A 25646-nucleotide genomic window follows, 5' to 3' on the forward strand; every position below is an offset into this window, starting at 1 on the left:
ACAGACATGCGGGAATTTCACTGAGGAGTCTGGTAATAGGAAAACAAAGCAGATAGCCTTCACTACAGAATAACAGTAATTCCTTTTATCAAATGTTGAGATGATGTAACCCACTTAATTTCACTTTCTACCTTGTCTTCAGGGAAGTACAGAAGTTCAATCCCATTAACTATGATGTCCTAGCACTTAGCTTATCAACTTTCCCCTCCCTCCACGTGTGGAGAAAGAAATAAATGACTATTATCTAGGACTTCCATAAGTCATATGTAGATTTTAAACGTGTATATGATTTATTTTGAAAACAAGATCATTATAAGACATCTCAAATCCTTTTGTGGAAGTCAAAAGGGGAACGGCTTATAAATCCTCTGGTCATGCATCTAGCCAAAGCGTCACTGACCTAGGTGAAATGCTGTATAGTCAAAATCATCCTTCAGAAAGATGGGTATTGATAGAGTTGGGAAAAAATAGTTTGAAAATAATAGAGACTTTAATATCTCACTTTCAGTAATGGATAGAACCAGGTAGAAGATTAACAAGATAATAGAATACTTGAATAGCACTAAAAACCAACCGGACCTAACAGATTCATACAGAGCACTCGACCCAACAACAGCAGGATGCATGGTCTTCTCAAGTGCGTGTGGAACATTCTCCAGGACAGGCCACCAAACAAGTGTCAATAAATTGTAAAAGACTTAAACCATACAAAGTATATTCTCCAACCACGATGAAGTGAGACTAGAAATCAACTAGAAAGTGAACAACAGATTCTTAAGCAACTTCTTTGGTTTCAAAGAAGAAACCAAATGGGATGCTAGAAGTACTTAGAGACAAATGAAAATGAAAACACAACCGACCAAAATTTATGGGATGCAAAGAGAAAACAGTTTTCAGAGAGAAATTTATAGCTGTAAATGCTTACATTTAGAAAACAGGGAAGCCCTCAAATCAGTAACTTAATTCTACTCCTTAAGGAACTAGAAGAAAGAAAACCAAACTAGAAAAAGAAAACCAAACTAAACCCAATGCCTGCAGAAGGAAGGACTTAATAAACATTAGAGTGGAGATAAATGAAATAAAGAATTAAAAAAAAAAACAGAGAAAACTGATGAAACCAAAAGCTGGTTCTTTTAAAAGATCAACAAAATAAACCTTTAGCTAGATTAATCAAGAAAAAAAAGACTCAAATCCCTAATGAAATGAAAATGGGGACATTTACCAACCTTAAATAATAAAGGTTAAAAGAGAATATTACGAACAATTGTATGCCAACTAAACAGATAACCTAGATGAAACAGAGAAATTCCAAGAAACACACAAACTACAAAAACTGACTCAAGAAGAAACAGACAATCTCAAGAGACCTATATGACAAGTAAAGGTATTGAATCAGTAACCTAAAACCTCCCAAAAAAGGGAATCCCAAGACCTGACGGTTTCACTGCTGAATTCTACCAGACGTTTGAATAAGAATTAACACTGATCCTTTTCAAACTCCTCAGACAAATAGGAGAGGAAGGAACACTTCCTAGCCCATTCTATGAGGCCAGCATTACCCTGATACCAGAGCCAAAGACATCAAAAGAAAAGAAAACTACAGAACAATATCCCTTATGAAGTTATGATGCAAAAATCTTCAGCAGAATACTAGCAAACTAAATCCAGTAGCACACTAAAAGGATTATACACCACGACCAAGATTTACGCCAGGAATGTAAGAGTGGTTCAACATATGAAAATTAATCCTTGTAATACACCACATTAATAAAATGAAAGAGGGGGAGAAGTGCTATAATCTCAATTGATGCAGAAAAAGCATTTGACTAAATCACACATGCTTTCATAGTAAAAACACTAAAAAGCCAGGAACAGAAGGAAACTGACCCAACCTGATAAAGAGTATTTATGAAAAGCCTACAGCTAACATCACACTCAATAGTGAAGGACTGAAAGTTTTACCTCAGAGATCTGGAACTAGACAAGAATGCCTGCTTTCACCACTTACATTCAACAGTGTACTGGAAGTTCTAGCCCCAGCAATTAGGCAGGAAAAAGAAATAAAAGGCATCCACGTTTGAAAGGAAAACTACCTCTATTTTCAAAGGACGTGATCTTATATAAAGAAAATTTTAAAAAATCACAAAAGAATATTAGAGCTAATAGATGGACTTGGCAAAGTTACAGGATATAAGATCAACATACAATAATCAGTTGTCTGCATTAGCGATCAATAATCCAAAATGAAATTAAGAAAACAATTCCATTTACAATAGCATCAAAAATATTAAAATACTTGGGAATAAATTTAAGCAAGGAGGTATAAGACTTGTACTCTGCAAACCACAAAACATTTCTGAAAGAAATTAAAGAAGACCTTAATAATGAAAAGACATCTATGTTCATGGATTTGAATATTTAATATTGTTAAGATAGGATAACCTAAACGGGAAAAGAATCTGAAAAAGAATAGATATATGATAAAAAAAAAAAGAATAGATATATGTATATGTATAACAATCACTTTGCTGTATACTGAAACTAACACAACACTGTAAGTCAACTATACTCCAATATAAAATAAAAATTTTAAAAACCAAAGTGCCAAGTTTTAAACTAAAAAAGAATATTGTTAAGATAGGAATACTATGCAAAGCAATCTACGGATTCAATGCAATCCTATAAAAATCCCCATGGCTTTTTTTTTAGAAATGGAAAAGTCAATCCTAAAGTTCAGATGGAAATGCAAGCTAAAACAATTTGAGGAATTTTTAAAAAGTTGAAGGATACACACTTTGCAATTTCAAAACTTAATACAAATCAACAGTAACCAAGACAGTATGGTACTTGCATAAGGATAGACATATAGATCAATGGAGTAAAATTAAGAGCCAGAGTAAACCCATTTATATGAAAAGATGTTAACATCACTAATCTTTAGGGAAATGCAAACCACATCATTAATCATTAGGGAAATGCAAACCAGGGCCCCAGTGAAATACCACATCACGCCCACTGGGATGGCTATAGTTAAAAAAAAAAAAAAGAGGAAATAATGATTGTTGGCAAAGATGTGGAAAAATTGGAACTCACACATTGCTAGTGGGAATGTAAAATTATTATGCAGTTGCTGTGAAAAAAATGGTTTGATGGCTCCTAACAGCTTACAAACAGAATTACTATATGACCTAGCCATTGCACTCCTAGGTATATACCCAAAGGAATACTTGTATATGAACGCTCATAGCAGCACTATTCAGAATTACAAGATGGAAGAAAGAACCCAAATGCCCATCAAGGGACAGGTGGATCAACAAATGTGGACTATCCACACGATGGAACGTTATTCTGCCATAAAAGACATGAAGTGCTGATACAGTCTAGAAAGTGGATGAACCTCAAAACACTGAGTTAACTGAAAGAAGCCAGACATAAAAGGTCAAGTGTCGTCTGTGGCATTGTGAGGTGAGCTGCTCACAGATGAGCACGTTGGGAGGGGGGGTGGTCACCCTGGGCGGGGGTGGTCACAGTGTCGCGGGAGGTGATCACACTGAGAAAAGGTCACACCAGGAGAGGCAAATGTACAAAAATGAGTTTACGATCTAGAACAGTATTTGTGTTCCGTAAATTTAAAAGCTCCATTATGTGACCTTACACCATTTACCCTGATGTTAGAACAGCATCATGCAACACGAGCCCAAAATCTTCTCTAATTTTTGTATATTCACTGCTTATGTTTGATACATTTTTCCTGAAAAATTAAGGGAGAAAGAATCTCAGATGTACTGCATACGTGCTTGGGCACTCAAATGTTTCAGTGCCTCTAATATTTAGTTCTGGGTATCCCTTGCCATTTTCTCTCTTACCGTCTTTGTTGAGCCCATTTGGAGTCCTGGCCCCGCACTGACTGTACTTCCAAGTGATGTGTGTATAATCTGCCACACCTGACAGTGTCTCACTTACTTAACCAAGTGATAATTACCTTATGTCTCCATATAGTTTGAATCTAGTTTTCTAAGTTCTTACTATTAATAAATTAATGATCCAATAGAACTCTGCAAGTTATCCGCTTTTTTGTGGTTTTTTGCTGTTAAAAATAAAAAAGAATTATTGGAAGGTCAAATAAATATACCATCAAAGTCCATCTTCCTTTAGGGTAATTTTCAATTATTGTGGTGTTCAGAAAGCACACAGCTCAAATCTCAGTGAAGTGATTTTATTTCGGCCACGCCACATGGCATGTGGGATCTTAGTCCCCTGACTGGGGATCGAACCTGTGCCTCCTGCATTGGCAGCACAGAGTCTTAACCACTGGACTACCAGGGAAGTCCCTTTTTAAAAACGTTTTTTAATTTTTGAGTGAAGTGCTTTTTATAACAACCCTCCTATAGATGCGCAGATAGGTGATGGAGCAAGTATGGTAGCTGTAGAAACCAGGTAGTGTGTATGCAGGTGTCAAGCGCACCGTTCTGTCAACTTCCCTCTATGTTTGAATCCTTTTACTTTATAATAAAATGTTGGAAAAATCTCTACTGTATTGTAAACCTGCACAGCATATGCTTCTCAACTTCAAATAACTTTATTCCCTCTGAGCCCCATCTTTAAAGATATCAATGAAATTTGCCTTTACTCAGAATTTATTCCAGGGTTTTAAAAATCCCATTTCTTGGGGACTGTAACCAAGTAAAGTAGCCATCTAGGAGTTTTCATGTAAAAATCTTTAATCACCTCCTTTCTTATTTTTAAAACAAGCCTGATACACAGATCTTTTCTATCTGTACATTAAGAGCTTAAAATTAAGAGCTTAAAATTACTACCCTTGCTGAACCTTGAAGACATTATGCTACGTGAAGTAAGACAGTCACAAAAAGACAAATAGTGTTTGATTCCATTTACACGAGATGCCATAGAGAAAGGAGAAGGGTGGTCGCCAGGGGCTGGGAGGAGAGGGAGGGGGAGTCAGGTGTTAAATTAAAGAGTTACAATTTGGGAGGATGCGGACATTCTGGAGATGAGGGTGGTCATGGCTGACAGTGTGAAAGCCCCTAACACCTTTGAATCTTACACTTAAAAATGGTTAAAGTGGTAAATTTTATGCTATGTGTGTTTTGCCACAGTTAAAAAAATTTTTTTTTTTAATGTAGAAAACAAAATGACCAACCTTGGGGAGTTTTAGTGAAACTGCCCTCTTACTGTGGAGCTAAGCCCAAGTAATTTTAGTATCTGGCCTCTTACCGTATTTTCCAGGAGGAAAACCTTCCTTCCATAGAAGAATTAGCCCGTCGGATCGAAGATGAGGGCATTAACCTGCCCGAGAAGCCCAGGAATTACCTCAGAAGAGTTTTCCAGGAAACCATCTACAGGCCTCTGGTGGAGAAGAGCATCCTTGACTATCTGCGCTATAATCATTACCACCTGCCCATGTACGCGTGGCAGGGCATCGTTTAGCGGTGGCCACGGCCTCCACTTGATTGCTTCCACTCGTATCGTTCCGGGAAGTGCTCCGCAGAAGCAGGAAACCTCTCTGAAGCCTGGCTGGACCGCCAGGCACCGTCGTGGTTCCCTCCTTTCTTTTCCGTGTCCACCGATGCCTGTGGTTTCCTATCGTCCCAGTAGGTGGCGCACGGCGGTGCGTCTGGATTCTGGGGCAGGGAGGCGCTTTACCAACACCAGGCGTGTTCCTGGGCAGAATAACCCATTTTAGCAATAAAATGAGACCGTACTGTGTAAAACTTGTTTTTTACCTTGCGCGTGGTTCTGTTTGATTTCCTGAAAAGTCCTGCCGCCAATGCTGCTAGTCCTTTACATGTTTACCCGGTCATACTCGTGGGCGATAAAAAAGAAAATCGTGTGCCCAGGATGGAAAATGAGTAAAACAGATGACAGGAAATTATCTCTGTAAGTTAACATCAGAAGGACTGATTGCACAGACAAGTTTACAGGACCTTTTGAAACGAGGAGGCTGCTCTCACGGCCCCTGTATTTCTACTTCCTGTCCCAGATCAGGAGCATAAATGCACCGAAAAACTGGAAGATCAATTCAGGTTCACACACAGGTTTTAGACTAGAAAACGGTGGTGGGAAACTAATCTCGGTCATTTCCTTTGACCCTCAGCGCTGTTGCTTTGCATCGGCCCCCTCTGGTACCTGTCACCTGTAACGTGGGTCAGTAGCCCTCTTTCTTGTAAATAAAGCAAATTAAGTGCCTAGCACAAAATATGGATTCAAGAACAACACATAAGACTGTTTTCATTTATTTGAATCTCTTTTAAGCAGATAGTGTGACACAATTTGTGCCTGAATTTTTGACCAGTAGAGCTTAAAAGTGGCTTTCATGGACAGAATTACAGTTTTCGTTTTTTTTTTTTTTTTGGCATTTATGTTAATATTTAGCAAAAGTTAGCTCAATTACAATGACTACACAGTAATTTGGAGGCTGTCACAGCTGGCATTACAGAATTATCCACCATTAACAAACTGATACCTCTCAGAAATAAAATGGTTTTGGAACCCTAGACTCTGATTTTTCTAAGGCAGGCAAAAGCAAGCAATAAACTCCATTAATTCCTGCACACGTATGTTTTTCACAAGCACATGGGTCATTCAGAGGGAGGGCCCAGCTCCCACCATATGGTACAAACTGTGTAACTCTTGTGGAGAACAATTGCTACTGGTCCCCTCTTCAAACTGCAAGCCCAACACATATGGAACCATATTTCAGGGCCTGCAAATGAGTCAGCTCAAGAAACTCTCCTTCCCTCACCCCCTTCCTCTGAGAGGCCCTGGATTAAATTCATCAGCAAATGGAGTGAGTTTCTTTGACAGGCCCTGGGACCTTGGGTGGAGATTAACAGTACAACCAGTTAGAGGATCAACAGTTATGATTTCTGTGACTGAGTACTACCATTAAAAAGCTTCTGGTCACATAAAAGTGACCCCATATGATAGTGCCAACCTTAATGTCAAATCATGCATACACTTTCTAGTAAGTTTTCCTTTGCTGCCTTTTTAAAAGTAGTCTTGGGCCCCCAGAGGTATCATGGCAGATTTGAAAATGTCTAGAATATAATTTAGTCTACATGGTGCATTGGAGGAAGTTACTGACCGTTGTCCTATATTCAGAAAGTGAGTCGTTTCCTGAATCTAGATAGGAATTTTAGCATATATGTGCAGACAAGCATTTTGTCACTGAGGAACCACTTTTCTAATAAGAGACGAACCCAAGAGTTGTTGATCATAGCTTGAAACTGGCTGTTTTAAGGGCTTTAGGAAAATAAAGATATTTATTCCTCGATGATGATGAATCCTGGCAGAAGAAAGGGCTTCAGAAAGACCAAGTTTGAACTTCTCTTGGGGAGCCCTGGCATGGCTTCTGTAAGAGACATGAGTGCCAGGAAGTCCCCAGGCATTTCAGCGTGTGCTGCTCAGCAGGGAGTCTTGAACTCTAAGCCCAATCTTACTGACAGGAAAACACCAAAGTTAAATTTCCCACGTTGTATTCCCCCCAAATCACATGTCACAACCATGCCTCACAGTTGCCTCTAATGATCTTCTGACATAAGTCGGTTTTTACTAGCACGTGGCCACCTCCTTCCCCAAAATGGCTCCTGAGATGCCACGGAAATATCCCAGGAAGGCGAGAGAAAAAGAGAAGATGATGTGGGAGAGGAAAGAGAACACTGTACGGAGAAAATGTGAAGCCAGCCAATCAATATTTACCCTCAGAAGAGGGTGTGTGTGCGTGTGTGTGTGTGTGTGTGTGTGTGTCTGCGCGTGAGAGAGAGAGCGCGCGCACACGGGTGCACGGCTGAGTGTTAGCCAAGGCGCAGGGAGAGGGGCTCGAAAGTCGTCGTGAGCGAGGAGCTGTTGATTGTTTTCTGGTTGAGAGAAGAGGTGATGATAAGGCTGGGATACAGTGCGCGCCGGGCCGGGCGGAGCGACAGCTGTATGCTAATACTCGCAGAAACCAGCCTCCGCGTCCCCCATTAAAGCAGGCGGCCAGGAGGCCACACATCACTGAACAAATAGGCTCTCTCTAGACAAATAAAATAACACACGTTGGCCTGCGGGGAGTGGGGAGAACCAGAGGGGGAGAGGAGCGGGAGGAGAGGGTGGGAGGGGGAGGGAGGGGAGGGGAGAGAGGGAGCCCCTGAAGGAGAGAGGATGGACGGGGAGAGAGGGGAGGGGAGACGAGGTGATGGGGGGCAGGGAGGGAGACCAGGGAAAAGAATGAGAGGGACAGTCCGAGGGGGAGAGGGTCGGGGGTGGGCGAGACCGTGAGGAGGAGAGAGATGGGGGAGTGAAACATGCGAAGAGAGAGGGAGAGGTGGGACGGGGTGGGCAGAGAGGGGCAGGGGAGAAAGAAGGGAGCGCCCGGGAAGGAGGAGAGGAGGGTGGGGGAGGGAAGGTGGGAGAGAGAAGGAGGCGGGCGGGGGGGGGCCGGCAGAGAAGGAGGGCGAGAGGAGGAACACGGACACCTAAACCCAACAGCAGCAGCAGGACGGACGGAGTTGGGGGGTGGGGGTGGGAACAGAGGCCCAGGCGGACAGCGCGACTCTCCAGCCCCCGGGCGTCTGGCTGCCTCTCTGTCCGCCCCCCGGGGCTGGCGAGGACTGGGGACGTTCCGAGTCGCCGTGGCCTTTCTGGTCAGTTTTGCTGGGGCTTCGTCGCTGCCTTTCCTGAGACTGGGGCGCGCGGGGAGCCGGGCCGCCCCTCACAGGTGGGAGCCGCCCCCTGCGCGCCCCACGCTCGGGGCCCTCCCGCTCCGCTCGGTGCCCTCCCAGCTCTTCCTGGCCTCATCTTCTGCTTAGGACTTTCCCACACTTCCTGGCTTCTCCTTCGCCCGCTTTGGCCAACATCGCCCTTTCCGTCGCCCGGCCCGGGGACTGTCCGGCCCGCCTCCCCTGCCCGGCCCGCGACAGTCCCACCCGAGGCGAAAACAAACAGCCCCGAGGGCACTTCAAGGAGCGTGCGGAGGCCCGACGGCACACTCGGGAGGATGAAAGGGGGCGGCCGGCCACCCCGTGGGCCCCGGCGAATAATGGGCGCGCGGCAGATTGCCGGGGGCACTTGAAACTCGAGGGGAGGGAACTGCTGGAGCGCGGTCCCTCCCCGCGCCCGGCGGACGGCGCAGCCTCGCGGATTCGCCGTCGTCTGCCCTCTTTCATGCGCTCTCCTTTTGTGTGGAATTATTTAAACGGGAGATCCATGGCAGCTTTATGCTAATGTGCCGAACAAAGGCGACGGCCCGCCGGCGGGGGCCCGGAAGGTGCCTGGAGGCCGGAGCGGGACGGGCGGGGAGGCAGCGGGCTGCGCGTGGCTCTCGCGTGCCCTGGGGCCAGACACGGCAGCCCCTCATTCCTGCAAACACAAAGCCTCTCCGGCTCGGGCCGGCGCGCGCGGCGCACGGGGAACTGGGCCCCTCCGGGACCTGACGGCGGGCTCTGCGCCTGGAACGCTTGGTCCAGGCCCGGCCGTGGCTCGCGGGCCGGGAGGGCCTCTGCGAATCCGGCAGAGGCGTCCGCAGCCGGCCCGGGAAGGCGCTGGGGGCGCTGACCACTCCCTCTCGCGCCTCCCGAGCGTCTCCAAACGCGCCGCGCGCCGCGGGGTGAGACTGCGGACCCTCCTGTCCTCTCCTCTTAGGAGCTTAGGGGCTGCCTAGTCCCGGCGACATCCCACAGGGCAATTCCTGAGCCGAAATTCCTCGCTCTGGCGCTTATCTCCAAGCTTTGCGCTTCCAGAAACTCCCTGGCGCTAAACTCGGGAGCCGAGGGTCACAGTGAACCCCACTGCGTTCCCCGACGGCAACCTAGGACTCCAGGACAGGAGATCTTAGAGCGGCCGCGGCCTCCAGCTCTGCAGCGGTCAGAGGAAGAATCCACCGCGGGGTCCGCAAGCACGAGGGCCGAAGAGGCCTCTGGATTTTTCCCAAGCGCCGGCCAGGACCCCACAGGAAGGGGAGGAGTCGCTTGGGGCCTGGGAAGGACACTTCGGGACCCTGCCTGAGATCCCTCTGCTCGCCTCCTCCCGTGAAACTCCCCAGGAGGGGGCAAGTCAGCGCTCAGTGTTTCCCCAGCCCAACTCCACGCGGCCCCTATCCGGAATCGCAATGCGCAAAGGCCCGCCGCCGCGGCGCAGCGTGGTAGCGCTTCGCTCTCTTCCAAGAGGAAGGAAAACATCTCGACTCACTGTCCAAATGCCCGCGGGCGGGCAGGTTCTGAGAAATAAAATCACGCAGAAGACGCAAACCCACGGCCGGGTGCAAGGGTGCACGTCCTTGGAGGTTGCCGGTGTGTGCGTGAGCGCAGCCTAATTCTTCCTCAGCCCTGGGTTATGAAATTAGTTTCTAATACTCGGACCTTTCAAGTTTCCATTTGTTTTTGACGGTACCTGTCTGAAAGCAGATTTCATTTTCGCTGGCCAGACTAGAAACCACAAAGAAAAAGAAATGGATCCATTGAATCTCAGTATTTCAATAGTGTTCAATAGATGCTCTTGCCTTAATTCAGAGCCCTATTTGAATTTGCTGCATTCAGGCAGGGGTTTTGTTTTGTTTTGTTTTTAGCCTCCCACCCCCGCCCTCTTTACAATTATGGGTGTTGTTATTTTTAAAGGATTCACAAGGTGACTAACTCTCCCTGTTATCTGTTGAATGAAAGGAGTGTTACACATGTAAGACCAAATACCCCGCCGTCAGTTGGGGATGGCGGGCTGAGCCCCCGCCCTATTATTCCACAATCCAGATGGGATTCGTGATTAGAAAATAAAATTGGCCAAAGCTGTCCCGGAATCCCCTTCCCACTTCTAATTTCATCAGCAGTATCAATCAGCGCTCAAAAGAGCAAGGAAATAACGTCAGTTACTTTTAGACTGAAAGATATATATAAATTTTAGATAAACTCGTTTTAGAATTTCTAACTTTTTTCAGGACTAGCATTCATCGTAGTTAGCATTTTTAAAACGATGAGAGTTTTCAAAATATCTTCCATTATGTGTATTCTTCTCGTTTCAGTCTGTGAGTTAAAAAAGAAATTACAAACATAAAATCACCAAATGTTTTCCCCTTGATTAGTCAACTTGATTAACCTCTTGATTAACTAATTCTAACAACTGTCCCCATTACAACTTACTACTCATGTGGACTTTTTTTTTTTTAATCTTTCATTTCCACGCCAGGGTATTTTCACAGGGAAAATCCAAAACAATGAAATACCTTCAGTGGAATCAGACGTAAGCAAAACTCAGCAAAGTCTATCTGAGTGCACAGAGCTTTTCAGAAAAGTGTTCGTTTCCTTCTCTTTCAATAAAGTGACATCTTCTTCACAACATATGACATTTTCTGTGGTTTTGCAATTTGTTCCCTAGTGATGGGCGATCAGGGCCACTACGCACTCTTGGGGTTCTGCCCCCATCCCCCGGAGATTCTGCCTTTTGTGTTTCCTTGGGGCAGGGCTGGGAAGAGGTTGGAGGCAAAGGGCCCGGTCTGGGGTCCAGTCGGGGTGGCGGGGCTGGGGGGTGGATTTTCACTGTTGTCTTTTCCTGGTGGCACCGGGGGGGGGCGGGGGGAGGCGGCCTGTCCTCTCCGAGGCCGCAGCCTGCCTCAGAGGACAGATTGCCCCCCTCTCCCCCCGGCCGGCAGCACGCGCCTCTTTTGAGTCCAGATTGGCCGCGACCGGCGCTCAATAGCGGGAGGTTAATTTCCTTCACAAAGGTGAAGGGGGCACGGCTCCGGGGGGGCCCCGCGCCCAAACAGGCGGCCGCTTTATTCCGAGGCGCCTTGATTGGAGCCCTTGATTTAGCATCTGATGTCAACCGACAGACAAAATGCCCGCTCGGAATGAAAATGCATGAGGCCGTGCAAGGAGAGCGGAAACCAACTTCACTGGGGCGCACGCGGCTAGCCGCGCGTTTCGGGCTTTGGCCAAGTCCACCCGAATCAACCCGGCCCTGGGCGGCGCGGAGGCTCCGAGCAGCCTGGACCGGGCCCCTCCAACGATGCCAATGCCGGAGCCTCCGGGAACTTTAAAAAAAAAGTTCAGAAATTCAAGGTTTTTGGAACACAGCCCAGCCTGCCCCCTCCCCCATCCAGCGCTGCGTCTGCTGGCGATTGAAGAAGTGAGGTGCCAACTGTTTCTCAAACTCGAGAGGAACCTTCCCGAGGCCCGAGAGTGCGCAGCGGCTGCGGACACAAACATCGCCCTCAGCTGCTGCCAGAAGGCCAGACCCTCCACCCAAACTTGGAACTCCAGGGTCCCATTTTCGTTTAGACCCTGGGTCCCCCGGCCCATCAGTCCGAGGCCCGGGCGGGGCTCTGGGCGGCCCGGGCTTTGCAGCTATTTTCGATTCCGGATTATTTCCCAAACACCAGGAGGAGTTCCTGCGCCTCCCCCAACCCCACTCCCGCCCCGGCCGCCTAACTCAGATCTCCCCCGCGCCTGCTGCTGCCCACCGCCGCCCCTACCCAATCAGCGAGCACAACTTCCCCCTCCGCTTCGGCTCGCGGATTGAACCCTCCTGACATATTTGGGGCCATTCTTCTCCTTTGTTGCTATTTTGCTCGCGACCCGCGGGTAATCCCAGCGCGGGAGGGGGGCGAGCATTGTCGTGCTGATGGACGGGCCCATTTGGCGGCTCCGCGCCCCCGGGAGGAGAGACACAAAGCCCAGGCACGTGCGCCTCCCCATAGAGGAGCAGCCGACCGTGAAGGGAGGCGGGGCCGGGCGTGTGCCTGGGCCGGGCGGGGCGGTGGCGCCGGGCGGGGCGGCGGCGAGGCGCGCGCGGGGGCCCCGCGCCCTCAGGTACATCTGCTGCACCTACCGGGCGACCCCCGAGTCCCGGCCCCCTCTTGGCCGCCGCGTCGCCCTCCCAACCCGACCGGGCGGAGGAGCTGCGGACGCGCTGATTGGCTCCGGGGGAAGCGGGAGGCGAGAACAATGGCCCCCTCCCCCAGTTAAAAGGGAGCGGCTCCCGGGCCCGGGGATAGGGACGCGCGTGCAGGGCGCAGAGCCGGGCCGAGCCGCCGCCGGCGCCACGCGAGTCTCGCCGCCGTCGCCGCCGCGCCCGGGCCATGGGCCGAGGGCACTGAGGGCCGCCGGGGCCGAGCGCGAAGGTGGGACCGAGCCAGCGCCTCGCTCTCGCCCTCGCGCCGCGCCAACATGCCCCGCGGCTTTCTGGTGAAGCGCAGCAAGAAGTCCACGCCCGTGTCCTACCGGGTCCGCGGCGGCGAGGACGGCGACCGCGCGCTGCTGCTCTCGCCGGGCTGCGGGGGCGCCCGCGCCTCGCCCCCGGCGCCGAGCCCCGGGCCGGGCCCTCTGCCGCCGCCGCCCGCCGAGCGCGCCCATGCGACGCTCGCCGCCGCGCTCGCCTGCGCGCCGGGCCCGCCGCCACCCCCGCCGGGGCCGCGGGCCGCGCACTTCGGCAACCCCGAGGCCGCGCACCCCGCGCCGCTCTACAGCCCCACGCGGCCCGTGAGCCGCGAGCACGAGAAGCACAAGTACTTCGAGCGCAGCTTCAACCTCGGCTCGCCCGTCTCGGCCGAGTCCTTCCCCACGCCCGCCGCGCTGCTCGTTGGAGGCGGCGGCGGCGGCGGCGGGGCCAATGGCGCGGGCGGCGGCGGCACCTGCGGCGGCGACCCGCTGCTCTTCGCGCCCGCCGAGCTCAAGATGGGCACGGCGTTCTCGGCAGGCGCCGAGGCGGCCCGCGGCCCGGGGCCCGGCCCCCCGCTACCCCCCGCCGCCTCCCTGCGACCCCCAGGCAAGCGACCCGCGCCCCCCGCCGCCGCCGCCACCGCCGCCGAGCCGCCCGCCAAGGTAGCCAAGGCCCCAGGCGCCAAGAAGCCCAAAGCCATCCGCAAGCTGCACTTCGAGGACGAGGTGACCACGTCGCCCGTGCTGGGGCTCAAGATCAAGGAAGGCCCGGTGGAGGCGCCGCGGGGCCGCGCGGGAAGCGCGGCGCGGCCGCTGGGCGAGTTCATCTGCCAGCTCTGCAAGGAGGAGTACGCCGACCCGTTTGCGCTGGCGCAGCACAAGTGCTCGCGCATCGTGCGCGTGGAGTACCGCTGCCCCGAGTGCGCCAAGGTCTTCAGCTGCCCGGCCAACCTGGCCTCGCACCGCCGCTGGCACAAACCGCGGCCTGCGCCCGCCGCCGCCCGCGCGTCCGAGCCCGAAACCGTTGCCAGGGCTGAGGTGCGGGAGGCGACGGGCGGCGGCAGCGACCGCGACACGCCGAGCCCCGGCGGCGTGTCCGAGTCGGGCTCGGAGGACGGGCTCTACGAGTGCCACCACTGCGCCAAGAAGTTCCGCCGCCAGGCCTATCTGCGCAAGCACCTGCTGGCGCACCACCAGGCGCTGCAGGCCAAGGGCGCGCCGCCGGCGCCCCCCGCCGAGGACCTACTGGCCTTGTACCCCGGGCCCGACGAGAAGGCGCCCCAGGAGGCGGCCGGCGACGGCGAGGCGGCCGGCGTGCTGGGCCTGAGTGCGTCCGCCGAGTGCCACCTGTGCCCAGTGTGCGGGGAGACGTTCCCCAGCAAGGGCGCCCAGGAGCGCCACCTGCGCCTGCTGCACGCCGCCCAGGTGTTCCCCTGCAAGTACTGCCCGGCCACCTTCTACAGCTCGCCCGGCCTCACGCGGCACATCAACAAGTGCCACCCATCCGAGAACAGACAAGTGATCCTCCTGCAGGTGCCCGTGCGTCCGGCCTGCTAGAGCGCGCCCTCCACCCCGGCCCCCCGAACCGTGCCTTCGCTTGGAGACCCACGAAGAGAGCGCGCCCCGACCCCGCGTCCGCGCCGGGGGCACCCACCCCCGGTGAAAGTGTCGTCTCCGCTTCTCTCGGTGTAGCGTGACGGTAACCCCGATCCTCTCGTTGTGACTCCTTTTGGACCCCTCGCCCCCTTTGCGTTGTGTCCCCTTCCCCCCCATGGCGCAACAGGAGCCAATCTCTTTCTGTACAAGGGAGAAAAGCTGTACGCGTTTGTCTCGTGGTTGGAAGCCTCCCCTTGGAGGGGAGATGTTTTTCTTGCTAGTATTCTCTGTGCTCACGGTCTAGAAACGCGGTTTGCTCTCGCCTACCAATCTCTGCTCTCTATGTATGTAGCGTACGGGTTGTTTTGGGTGAATCTTGAGGAATAAATGCCTTTATATTTCACAGGCTGTAAATTGAACTTCCCACACGATTAGCTTTATTATGGCTTGTGAACTGCTGGAGTCTGGCTTTACCTTTTTGTATGTGAACAAATCAAATTGCTTAAAAAAGAGTTCTCTTTAGTCTAGCCACAAATGCCTTGAACTGTTGTCTGTTTGGGATTGTTTTTCGGGGGGAGGGAAGGGAATTTTCAGAAGATGCTGTAGAAACTGCCTCAATGTTTCACGTAAGACTTTTCGGTTTGATCATCTTTGTTGAGGTAGGACTATAATGAGTTCCCTCTAAATGTATATGTTGATTTATGAGTAATTGTTATTTATTCTTTATTTATTTATATTAATTATGAAGATTATGATATTATTTGATTGCAGGTTTTTTTTGGTGCGCTTCCCCCCCCCCCCCCGCCACTCTTGACATTTCACTGTGCATTTTAGAAGAGAGCCTTTTTCTAAGGGGATCTGTTAAAAGTTTTAACTTTTATACCTATCTGAGCGAATTACAGACAACCTACCATTTTATTCTGCTTGGAGCGCCCCCAGGGCCCTCGTACAAACGACAGCTCTTACTTTTAAATGCAATCTCTTTTCTACATACATTATTTTCTTAATTGTTAGCTATTTATAGAAAGCTTCAATAGAACTGTTTCAACTGTATAACTATTTACTATTCAAATAAAATATTTTCAAAGTCAAAGTAAGGTGGACTTATTTCTGCATCACGTGGTTTCCACAAGGATTTAAAATAGAGCTTCCAATGATTTCTTATATGTGTGTCTATTGTTTATTAAGAAAACCCACCACCGTCACTAGGATCGTGGGTTTTTAGAGCTGAGCCTGAGCTGCCAGATTCTCCCCTTCCGGCACTTCAAGGGTGTAGGCTCAGAACAGCTAAGCTGGAGCCAAAGGCTTGTTAGGGGTCCTTAGGAATGTACTGGAAGGTGGGGGTTAGAAGGGAAGCTGTGCAAACCTTTTCCAGAGAAATCTAGATAAACGTCCACACAAACCTATCCTTTTAACCAAGGGGATATAAGAACACCGCTTTAATTTAGCAGATCCTTCGTTTCCTGACAGTTTGGGGCTCAGTGTAACCGTAATTCCTCAAGTAAAATGGGTAATTTCTGATCCTTAGGTAACAACTAGGAGAAAGTAGAAACGATTTTATGGTCAGATTTTCAAAATAAGGGAAGCAGACCAATTCTCATTTGGATGCAAAAGAAGTTAAGCAACAGGGTTTGGGGTAAGGGCTCAGAAATAATTTTCCAATCAGGTAGCAGTCCATTTTGGGGGAAAAAACTGGAACACCATCTGTTTGGGGTATTAAATTTAATAACGGTAATTACACTGTTTTCCGTTATGTGTCACAAAGCTCTTTGAAGAACAATCCTGACACTCACCAGTTAATATTTTGAGTTGTTTTCCTCTGCCTTTGGAACACTTGACCACGGAGCCGAGCTAAACATCACAATTGTGCACGCCCTTCCCTTCCTGATGTGTGTTTGCTGCTTTTCTCCTGTGGCACACTAAATCTAAGATTTGCCCAGCAAAGGGATGTTAGAAATCTGTACAGTACGAGCTGCATTTCCAGAACGTGTAGCTGGCGTGATGGTGGGAAGGGCAGTACGTGAGAAACTGGGAAGGAAAATGTGACGAAAGCGATCGTTTTCAGATTTTGAACCTAAAGTTTTATGTGGGAAAGGGTTCACTAAAAGGCTCAGCTGTCAGGACGGTGGAGTATTCCTCCCTTTGTGAGGGCTTGAAATAGACTCAGTAACAATGAAGGAGCAGCCAGCACAGGTAAGTTGCCTCCAGGACGAACTGCCCCTCCTCTTATTGTTTGTATTATTTACCAGTTTGGAAAATACAAGAAGACAGAAGCTTGGTGCAGCACAACCTGAAAGCATGGGGACAAAGCTGTGTTTGTAACATCCTGAAAAGTTGGAATGAAACAAAGAAAAATTCAGATTTGTGGCCTGATGATTGCTCCCTCTAAGCAATAATGTGAGACTTTTCAAAGGTTCTCTCTGAATGACACCTCACAATAGAAGATCCTGCATCCCGAGGGTGAGCGTGTGCTCTATGCCAATGAAAAGTATCCTTAAAAACCTGGCGGTTGGCCCGCAGGGATGTCGTCTTGGCATCTATGTTTGGCTTACTTTTTCTTGTCCAGGATCATAAATCAAAAACCCTAATGTCCGTCTTCATCATGGTCAATAAGATGTGGTTGTTTGCAAATGTGCTGTTTCACCCCCTGCGGAAACTTATTTCGATGGACCAAATATACCTTTTCTCAAAAAGAAACCAAAATTTCATTTACGTGAGATAGCAAGTGAAATCATATAGTGAAGGGAGCACATTGAAGGTGACTAAAAAGTATAGAAGAAATAGAAAACCTTGGTCAGTTTGTTTCAAAGTAATGCAATGCGAGTCAGCAGAATATTCCACAGGAAAGAAATCAGATTCTCTCTCTTTTTTTCTCCCTCCCTGGCTAATAAGTTCCCAAGAGCTCCTCTTATAAAATATCAAGTGGAAACGCACCCACCTTCTTCACAAGTGTGTGAAGGATGCGGCGGACATGCCCCTGCGTCTGAGGCTGCTCCAGACTTGGATGCCCACGGGTGGAAACCGGCCACGCGGGGACGTGTTGCACAGAGTTCAGCCTGGGTAAGGGGGGCGGGGTCCGAGGCCTACCCTGGGGGGCGCTGTTCCTTCCGTGTAGCACCATCACTACAGGTGATCCCTGGGCCCTTTGACTTCATTCTGGGAGCCCAGGTCACACGGTGGAGGCAGCCGCGCCAGGGTGACTCGTGACCACATGGAGCGAGGCCCAACCTGAACAGCTGTGCATGATGACAGCGTCGTGGTGCAGAGCAGAAGAAGGCTGGAGGCTGGCTGCACTCTGGCCCCTCGGTGGCACATGTAGGTATACTGGGGTGCCCTGCAGAGATCTGGGTACACAAGGTTGGGCCGGGCAATGCCAGTCACCGGGCTCCTCTTGCCCAGCGTGTCTGCGCCCAGAGGCCACCGGTGAGGGGCCCGGTCCTCACGTGCCACCATTGCTCTGCAGGAGGCTCCCTGGGGCAGCCGTCTCCTTCCACCAGCCACCCCTCCATCTCCTTGGACTTCATTCCACAGCCATCCGCAACGTCTCCAAAACTAAGGAAGCAGAAGAATCTCTTAACAGTCCTATATGACATCATAGGAATTCTTCACCCGCCAGATATCTTGTGGAAGGGAAAGGTCTAGAAGCAGCTTGGGCAACTCCAGGACTTCCTGCAGGCCTGTCTCCTCATCTCTAAACCAGAGGGAATGAGCTTCTGGGAGACACGGTGAGACACTGGAGAGGACTTCCTAGACTGTGAGAGGAGAGGCAGTCGGGACGCCAAAGGGAGCAGGTAGGAGAAAAACTCCAACCGGGGAGTGTGTCCTATGGTGTTTAGAATTAGTTATAAACCCACTGGCCTGGGGCAGGCAGGCTTTGAGCAGAACTTGCTATCTTTTTGCAGAAGGGACGTTTTGGTCTTGTGGAGAAGTTTTCTGGCAAATAGACCCTAGTGTATGAGGTCAGATTGTCATCCACACATACTGCGTGTGTGCCAGCGATGTAGCCTGTTACAGGACCAGGTTAAGTTACAGTCTTTTGGTGGCTAGGCTAGAGAAAGCTGTGTGTTTGGCAGTTAAAAGCCCATGCTGTGGGATTTAGAAAAGATCAAGCAAGGGACTGACTTGCAGAGAGAGACCCACGAGGTAGCGAAACGCGCCAGAGTGAGAGGATCAACTGAACAGCACCAAGCAAGGATGTTGGTTCCATTGGACCGCCAAGGTGGGACCAAGGCATGGAGTACAATATGGCGGTCCAGAGACAACTAGGATTCTAATCCTAAATCCTGGAAACATCCAAATCATGTTTTGGCAACATAACCCGAAAGTAAGAGCCTGAGAATCCCATCGAGTGGAGAAAGAAGCAGCCTAATCATCTTCAAGTTATACATATCTTAGTGTGAAGCTTAGTGTCTTTATGACTAACTGCAGCATCAAACAGCCCATACTCACGGGGAAAGGCTGGGATATGCATCACTCCTGCATTGTAATACGGCGACCGGCTCTATCAGGCCCGTCAGCATCCCAGAGAGCAGTTCGGATGTGAAGCCTGGTCACAGGACTCACAAGAATGTCCCCACCAAGTGGCCCTAGGAGAAAGAAGTGGTCCCAGACACCCAGATGAGAAGGCCACCCTCTGAAGGGCTGCTCCTCGTCCGGGCACTTTCTCCCATCCCCCCGGCCCCTCAGTCGACCAAGGCTCCCTGGTGAGGCCAGGGACCTTGAGTCCACAGGAAGAAGGGGCCAGAGAAGAGAGCACCCACCTGCCCAGGGATTTCCAGGAAGAGGGAAATCTTTTTTCACCAGGAGCACTAGGGAACTCCTGAGGTTGCTAAGGAAACCTAAAGAATTTCCAGTGGATTCATCAGCATCTCCTTGCCTTGTGCAAACAACCAGCTACAGGTTTTGGTGTCATCAAGGCAATTTCCCACTCGAGAGGATTTTCTGAAGACAAATGCGTCCTGTTTCTCTGGACAGTTAGGAGGAACTGCAGGGGTAATTGCTACGAGCCAGACTGGGTCTCGAAAGTGACCGAGCCTGATGGGAGGTAGACAGACCTTCCTGGTGAAGGGGAACTGATTTCTCAGGGTTGAGTGAGAGAAACACCTTGGCTCCCACGTTGACCACTCCCCGCTGGTTTGGGGCATCATGGAGGCCTGATAAGCTTCTTAGAACCACTGAACATTTTTGAGCCTCTGATTTGAAGTCAGTTACCATATTTTCACTGACCCAAATACACATCCCTTCATCTCTTAAACCCCAGCTGTCATCATTTGTCTGCGACACACTTTTTATTATTGCGGGCTTGTTCTATCGCATCTGGAAAGTGGAATGTTGAGGACAGGCATGCTTCCTCTGGCAGCATATATGGTGAGCAGATGGCTTGGGGGGTAAACGTGTTCATATTTGCCTTGTTTGAAGATTTCTAGACTGTATGGTCTTCCTGGTGGAATTTCCACCCAAAGCATCAATAGCCATGTTTTTTCCCTCAGCTCATCGCACAAGCTCACACTCCTGAGATAAACGGGTCTTAGAATATTCTCCATATTGAAATGACACCTATACGTGTTTACCACCAGTCAGCGCTCATTCAAGAGCATGATGATGGAGACCCAGCGTTTCACACGTCATACTCACGCTGTGCATTTTCACCAACGTCTATAAGAAGCTTGTCCACACCACTTGCGTTCATGGTTCGCCTGTAGTGCCTCCCTTTCATCAGAACCCAGGTGTTCACTGTTCCCTCCACTTGGCCTAAACCGGTAGACTGAGCATTGCCCCAGGGGAAACAGTAATGGCAGAAACTTCCCCCGGAATCCACCCCTCTCCTCCTTCACTCATCAAAGAAGGCCCTTGTATTTGAAGACAACATCTGCTCCGTCTGTTGTTGAGGATAGGAGCCTTGATGCAACGCCCCTTCTCAAACACCACAGCCAGGTGACGGTCACACCTGATGGTGACGGGATGGACCAAGTGAGCCAGGAGGTTATTGTCTGTGGGATCTGATAGGAGACAGAGGAGGCGTTAGGGCACGGAAGGCTTCACAGGACGCTCTTTCTACGGGAGAAGGAAAATTAGGCTAGAATTTCCTCTGAACACAAAGGACAGAAAAGCCTGGGGAACTTGGGCTGAAACACACGTGTACAATATTGTGGTTGAAAAGCTCGTAACACCAATGGATGGCCATTCTTTTCTACCGCGATCTGTCCTACTGTATTATGTAAGATGAGTCTTTACCATTTCAGAATACAGCTACAAAGGGGTTATTATTAGGTGATAGAAACCTACAGGAATAAGGTACATGAAAATGATGTAATTGAGAACTGTCAGGCATAAAAGGAGATGGACGAATCGCCTTCTCTGGGCGTCTAAATCTGAACAGAATCATCTTAGAGCTCATCAGATATTTTACACCACAAAGGAACATACTCTGTCTTCACTCATCTCTTGAAAAGAAGGCCTTTATTGATCCTTTAAACACTATTATTATCCTTGATATCTTCTTGAAGGTTTTCACATGAAAATTTTAAATCATTTTAGTGAAACACTTATTACATAATTAAGATTTCAGATTTGCATACCCAAAACTTTTTGCTCTGTTAACCACAGAGAAAATCATGAACTTTCCCCTTTGTATTTTCAAAATGTGATCATCGATATTAAAGAGAACCCAAAATATAATTAACCACATATTATACCATCTGGCCTTCTTTGTTCCAGCAACTGTGATTGTATCTTCTAAGTTTATACTGAGAATCCAGAATTATTGCCACCATTGCAGTATTTCACCATCTCTATCATTGTAACAGAAAAGGCTAAACCAGAGGTTGGCAAACTAAGGCCCATGGCCAGATCTAGCCCTGAGCCTGATTTTGTAAATAAAGTTTTATTGGAGCATAGCCACGCGCATTTACTTACTTACTGTCTATGGCTACTTTCATACCGAAGTGGCAGAAGTTAGTCATGAACGTAGAAATTATATGGCCCACAAAACCTAAAATATTTATTATTGGCCCCTTTGTAGAAAAAGTTTACCGAGCCTCAGGGCTAGACAATAAAATCGTGTGGTTTTATAGATCATGCAGATTTAAAGAAAATATTGTATAGATCGCCCACATTCCTGCCCTTGATGAGATGGAAACTTGGTCCTTAGGAAAACCTGTGCTTTTCTCAGTTGTGTGTTGAGTGCCACGAACTCCAGGACTCAGCACACATGCGCCTGAAAATTGCAAAACTGAGTCCTACGGATTTTCACAGGTGTTACCTTCTCAGGCACCATTTTCAAAGCCCTGATCATTTAAATGAGAATGTTAGCTAGGTAGGAGGCTGCTTCCAAAAGGTGTTATTCATGCTGTTCGTCATGTCAGCTGCAGCGGCTCACAGAAATCTAAATGGAAGAAGCAGCGTCTCCTGGTTTGAACGTTGTTTTCTTCACCGCAACGGTGGCTGCATTTACCAAGTGAAATCGCAACTGTTCAGCTGAATCGTAAGAGATTGCCATTTTTATAGGTAAAATGAAAAGTTTAATATCAACAAGTTTGCATGGTTCTACCTAACCTTTCAAGGACTTTTGGTAACTATTAGCTTAACAATTGAATTCAAGAGAAGACAACTTTAATGCAGCATTGATCAGTTTTAAAATAATATGAATTCAAAAGCAAAAAGCACCTTTCTGACATCTCCCGACCTCATTCAATTGTGCAAATATTTGAGCATTGGGGGCATGTAGATCAATGTCTAGCAGGGAGAAGTCAGCTCTGATTTGAAGTTTCCAACCTAGAATGTAAGTTGGTGTAGCCACTGTGGAAACAGTATGGAGGTTCCTCAGAAAACTGAAAATAGAATTAACATAAGATCCAGCAATCCCTCTCCTGGGCATATATCTGGACAAAACTATAATTCAAAAAGATACATGCACTCCCTATGTTCATAGCAGCACTATTCACAATAGCCAAGACATGAAAACAACCTAAATGTCCATCAACAGATGAATGGAAAAAAAGCTGTACAGTAATGGAATATTACTCAGCCATAAAAAAGTACAAACTAATGCCATTTGCAGCAACATGGATGGACCTGGAGATTATCATACTAAGCGAAGTAAGTCAGAAAAAGAAAGACAAATACTGTACAATATCACTTATATGTGGAATCTAAAGTCTGACCCAAATGAACCTATCTACAAAACAGAAACAGACTCACAGACATAGAGAATAGACTTGTGTTTGCTGAAGGGTGGGGGCAGGCAGGGATGGAGTGCGAGTTTGGGATGAGCAGATGCAAAACTAGTATATATAAGATGGATAAACAACAAGGTCCTACTGCATAGCACAGGGAACTGTATTCAATATCCTATGATAAACCATAATGGAAAAGAATATATTTTAAAAGTATGCATACATATGTATAACTGAATCACTTTGCTGTACAGCAGTAATGAACACAATATTGTAAATCAACTATACTTCAATTTAAAAAAATTTAAAAAAGAAGTTCCCAATCTCTTCTTGAAATTTTTTCTAGGGCAGGTTTCTGACCCAGTCTCACACGTGAGTCAATTATGGCAACAATAGTGGAGAACTTGTACTTTCCTAGCATGTATTTTTCAGAGCCTTGTTAAAGTGTGGGCCACCAACCTGTAGCATCTGTATCCCTGGGGGTTGGTTAGAAATGCAGAATTGCAGACTGCACTGCAGACCTACCAGATGAGAAGAATCTGCATTTTCACAGGATCCCCGGGGGCCTGTGTGCCTGCTGGTGTTTCATGTGCGCTGGTGGAGTTTGGGGGTCTCCATCACACACAGAGTGTTCCCAGCTGTTGCCGCCAACAGGAAGTTTGGCCTGAGAAGAGTTGACGGCTTGAAGTCTTAACCAGAGGCCACTAACCCCGACTAATGATGGACTGATCTGTAACAATCCTATCAGTGAAAAGTCATTGAGCCCTTATCACTGACATGAATTACTCGCTGATTTCTCACAATTACTCTGTGAGGCTGTATTGATGGGGAAACGGAAGGCCCTAAGAGGTGACATGACCAGGAAGTGGGGAAATTTAGTCGAGAGCAAGGACACTGGTTTATATAAACCCTCGGGGGTAGGGAGGTGGGGGCAGATGTGCCCGTGTGGGAGAATTCAACTGGAGAGTAAAATGCAAGAGTCTTGACTCCATCTCCTCGTCAAGGGGCTACCTAGGCATGGAGCGTGATGTGACAGCTTAAGGACATATATGGTTCTAATCCCAAATCGTGGAAACAACGGATTTGTGTTTTGGCAATCCGACTCCAGAATAGCCTGAAAATTCCACCCGGTGAGAGGGAGAGAAGCCGAGTATATCATCCTTTCAAGTCACCTCCTATCTTGTCCATTGGAGAAATTGCTGATTTCTGTACTGCCCAACCTGCGAGCTCAAATCACTGACACTGCTGAGACACAGGTTAAGGTAGCCCTCCCTCCACGACGGTAACCAAGGCTACCACGCTGGCATGATCGCAGTACCAAATTCGCAGGTTCTGGACCATTTTCACTGTGCTTTAACGTGCTCCAGGTGCAAACCGTAAGATAGTGAAATGCCTGAGCCCCTTGTGAAGGATGGAGTCTGAAGCCGCACCGCAGCGAAGACATCACCCAGCGCCAGCACGCCCCAGCCGCCTCCACTCCGGCTCTAAAAGCACTTGGTTGTGGAAACCACTTACTAGTTGACACCTGCAGGCAAGTTAACAGGCCAGCCCAGAACCATGGCAACCGGCAAGAGCGAGAGAAGGAAAAATCCCGGAGCCCAGGGCGCCAGGCATCCCTGCTCAGCCTCAAGCCAGGGCGATGCCCAGGCTGGGGACAGAGGGGCCAGTCCAGCCCCGAATCTGAGACTCACAGTTGAGTCACCGTGAAGTGGCGGATTCTGATCTCACTGGCAGGCCCCTGCTTTGACCCTTGTTTCTCGGAGGTGGCTGTGGGGAAGGCCCAGCACCCTGGTGCGAGCTGCAGTGGGACTTGTCTCGCAGGGTGATTTGGGTGTTGTTCCTGGCTCTTTTAGCCCCAAAGTCTGATCGTGCGGTCCCACCAGCACAGTCTGCGAGATAGTCAAGAGCCCTGAGTAGATTATTCCCTTCAGCTGGCCCTCTGCACCCAAGTACCGCCCACGCTGCTGTGGAGCTTGTGTTATTCAGGTCAAGTGCTGGTGAGAACTTGCTCATGATCATTGTTATTAGAAGTTCTTTGATCTCCATCAGCCCCAACCGCTGGATGGGAGAGAATACTGATTTAAAATTGTATAGAATGTTAATGCCCGCTGATGTAGGTTTTAAAAATATTTCTGCAAACTCTTTTTTTTTTTTTTTTTTTTTTTTTTGCGGTACGCGGGCCTCTCACTGTTGTGGCCCCTCCCGTTGCGGAGCACAGGCTCCGGACGCGCAGGCTCAGCGGCCATGGCTCACGGGCCCAGCCGCTCCGCGGCATTGTGGGATCTTCCCGGACCGGGGCAGGAACCCGTGGCCCCTGCATCGGCAGGCGGACTCTCAACCACTGCGCCACCAGGAAAGCCCTCTGCAAACTCTTTGATGCACCTTCCACTGAGAGGTGAGTCTGGGTCCCTCCCTTGAAGCTGAGTAGACCTTTGTGACTGCTTCCTTGAATCGAATGCAGTGGGAATGACACTGTGTGACTCTGAGACCAGGATACGAAAGGGCAGCAGCTTCTCCCTGGGGAGCCCTTGGTGCTCACAGACTCCAAGCCATGGGGAAGCCCAAGCTGCACACACAGGCCACACGCAGGTGCTGGGCTGACGGCGCGAGATGAGATCCCAGTCAACAGCCAGGATCGACCCCAGACGCACAGGGAGGAGGTGAGCGCCTGACTCTGGTCCCTCCATCGCCTGGGAACACCTGCGTGAGAGAGCCCAGGGCAGAGCAGCCC

General features: G+C 49.3%; 2 protein-coding genes across 2 annotated transcripts in view; both read left to right on the forward strand.

Annotated features, from left to right (window-relative positions):
* Positions 1–5746, forward strand: part of CFAP61 (cilia and flagella associated protein 61) — a 255126-nt gene extending 249380 nt beyond the window's left edge. Inside the window, exon 27 of the mRNA XM_067707353.1 lies at positions 5248–5746. Coding sequence (XP_067563454.1) covers positions 5248–5448 — 201 coding nt within the window. The 3' untranslated portion in view covers positions 5449–5746. The remainder of the gene's footprint in view (positions 1–5247) is intronic.
* A 6956-nt stretch (positions 5747–12702) lies between these two features.
* On the forward strand, positions 12703–15834 carry INSM1 (INSM transcriptional repressor 1). The gene has a single exon (XM_067707371.1). The coding sequence runs from the start codon at positions 13155–13157 to the stop codon at positions 14700–14702; it is 1548 nt and encodes a 515-aa protein (XP_067563472.1). The 5' UTR covers positions 12703–13154; the 3' UTR covers positions 14703–15834.
* The last annotated feature ends 9812 nt before the right edge of the window (positions 15835–25646 follow it).

The sequence above is a fragment of the Pseudorca crassidens genome, chromosome 15 (assembly GCF_039906515.1).
Source record: "Pseudorca crassidens isolate mPseCra1 chromosome 15, mPseCra1.hap1, whole genome shotgun sequence".
Classification (NCBI taxonomy): Eukaryota; Metazoa; Chordata; class Mammalia; order Artiodactyla; family Delphinidae; genus Pseudorca; species Pseudorca crassidens.

Excerpts from the sequence above, each read along its gene's own strand:
- INSM1 (XM_067707371.1), top strand. The coding sequence starts at position 13,155 with ATGCCCCGCGGCTTTCTGGTGAAGCGCAGCAAGAAGTCCACGCCCGTG.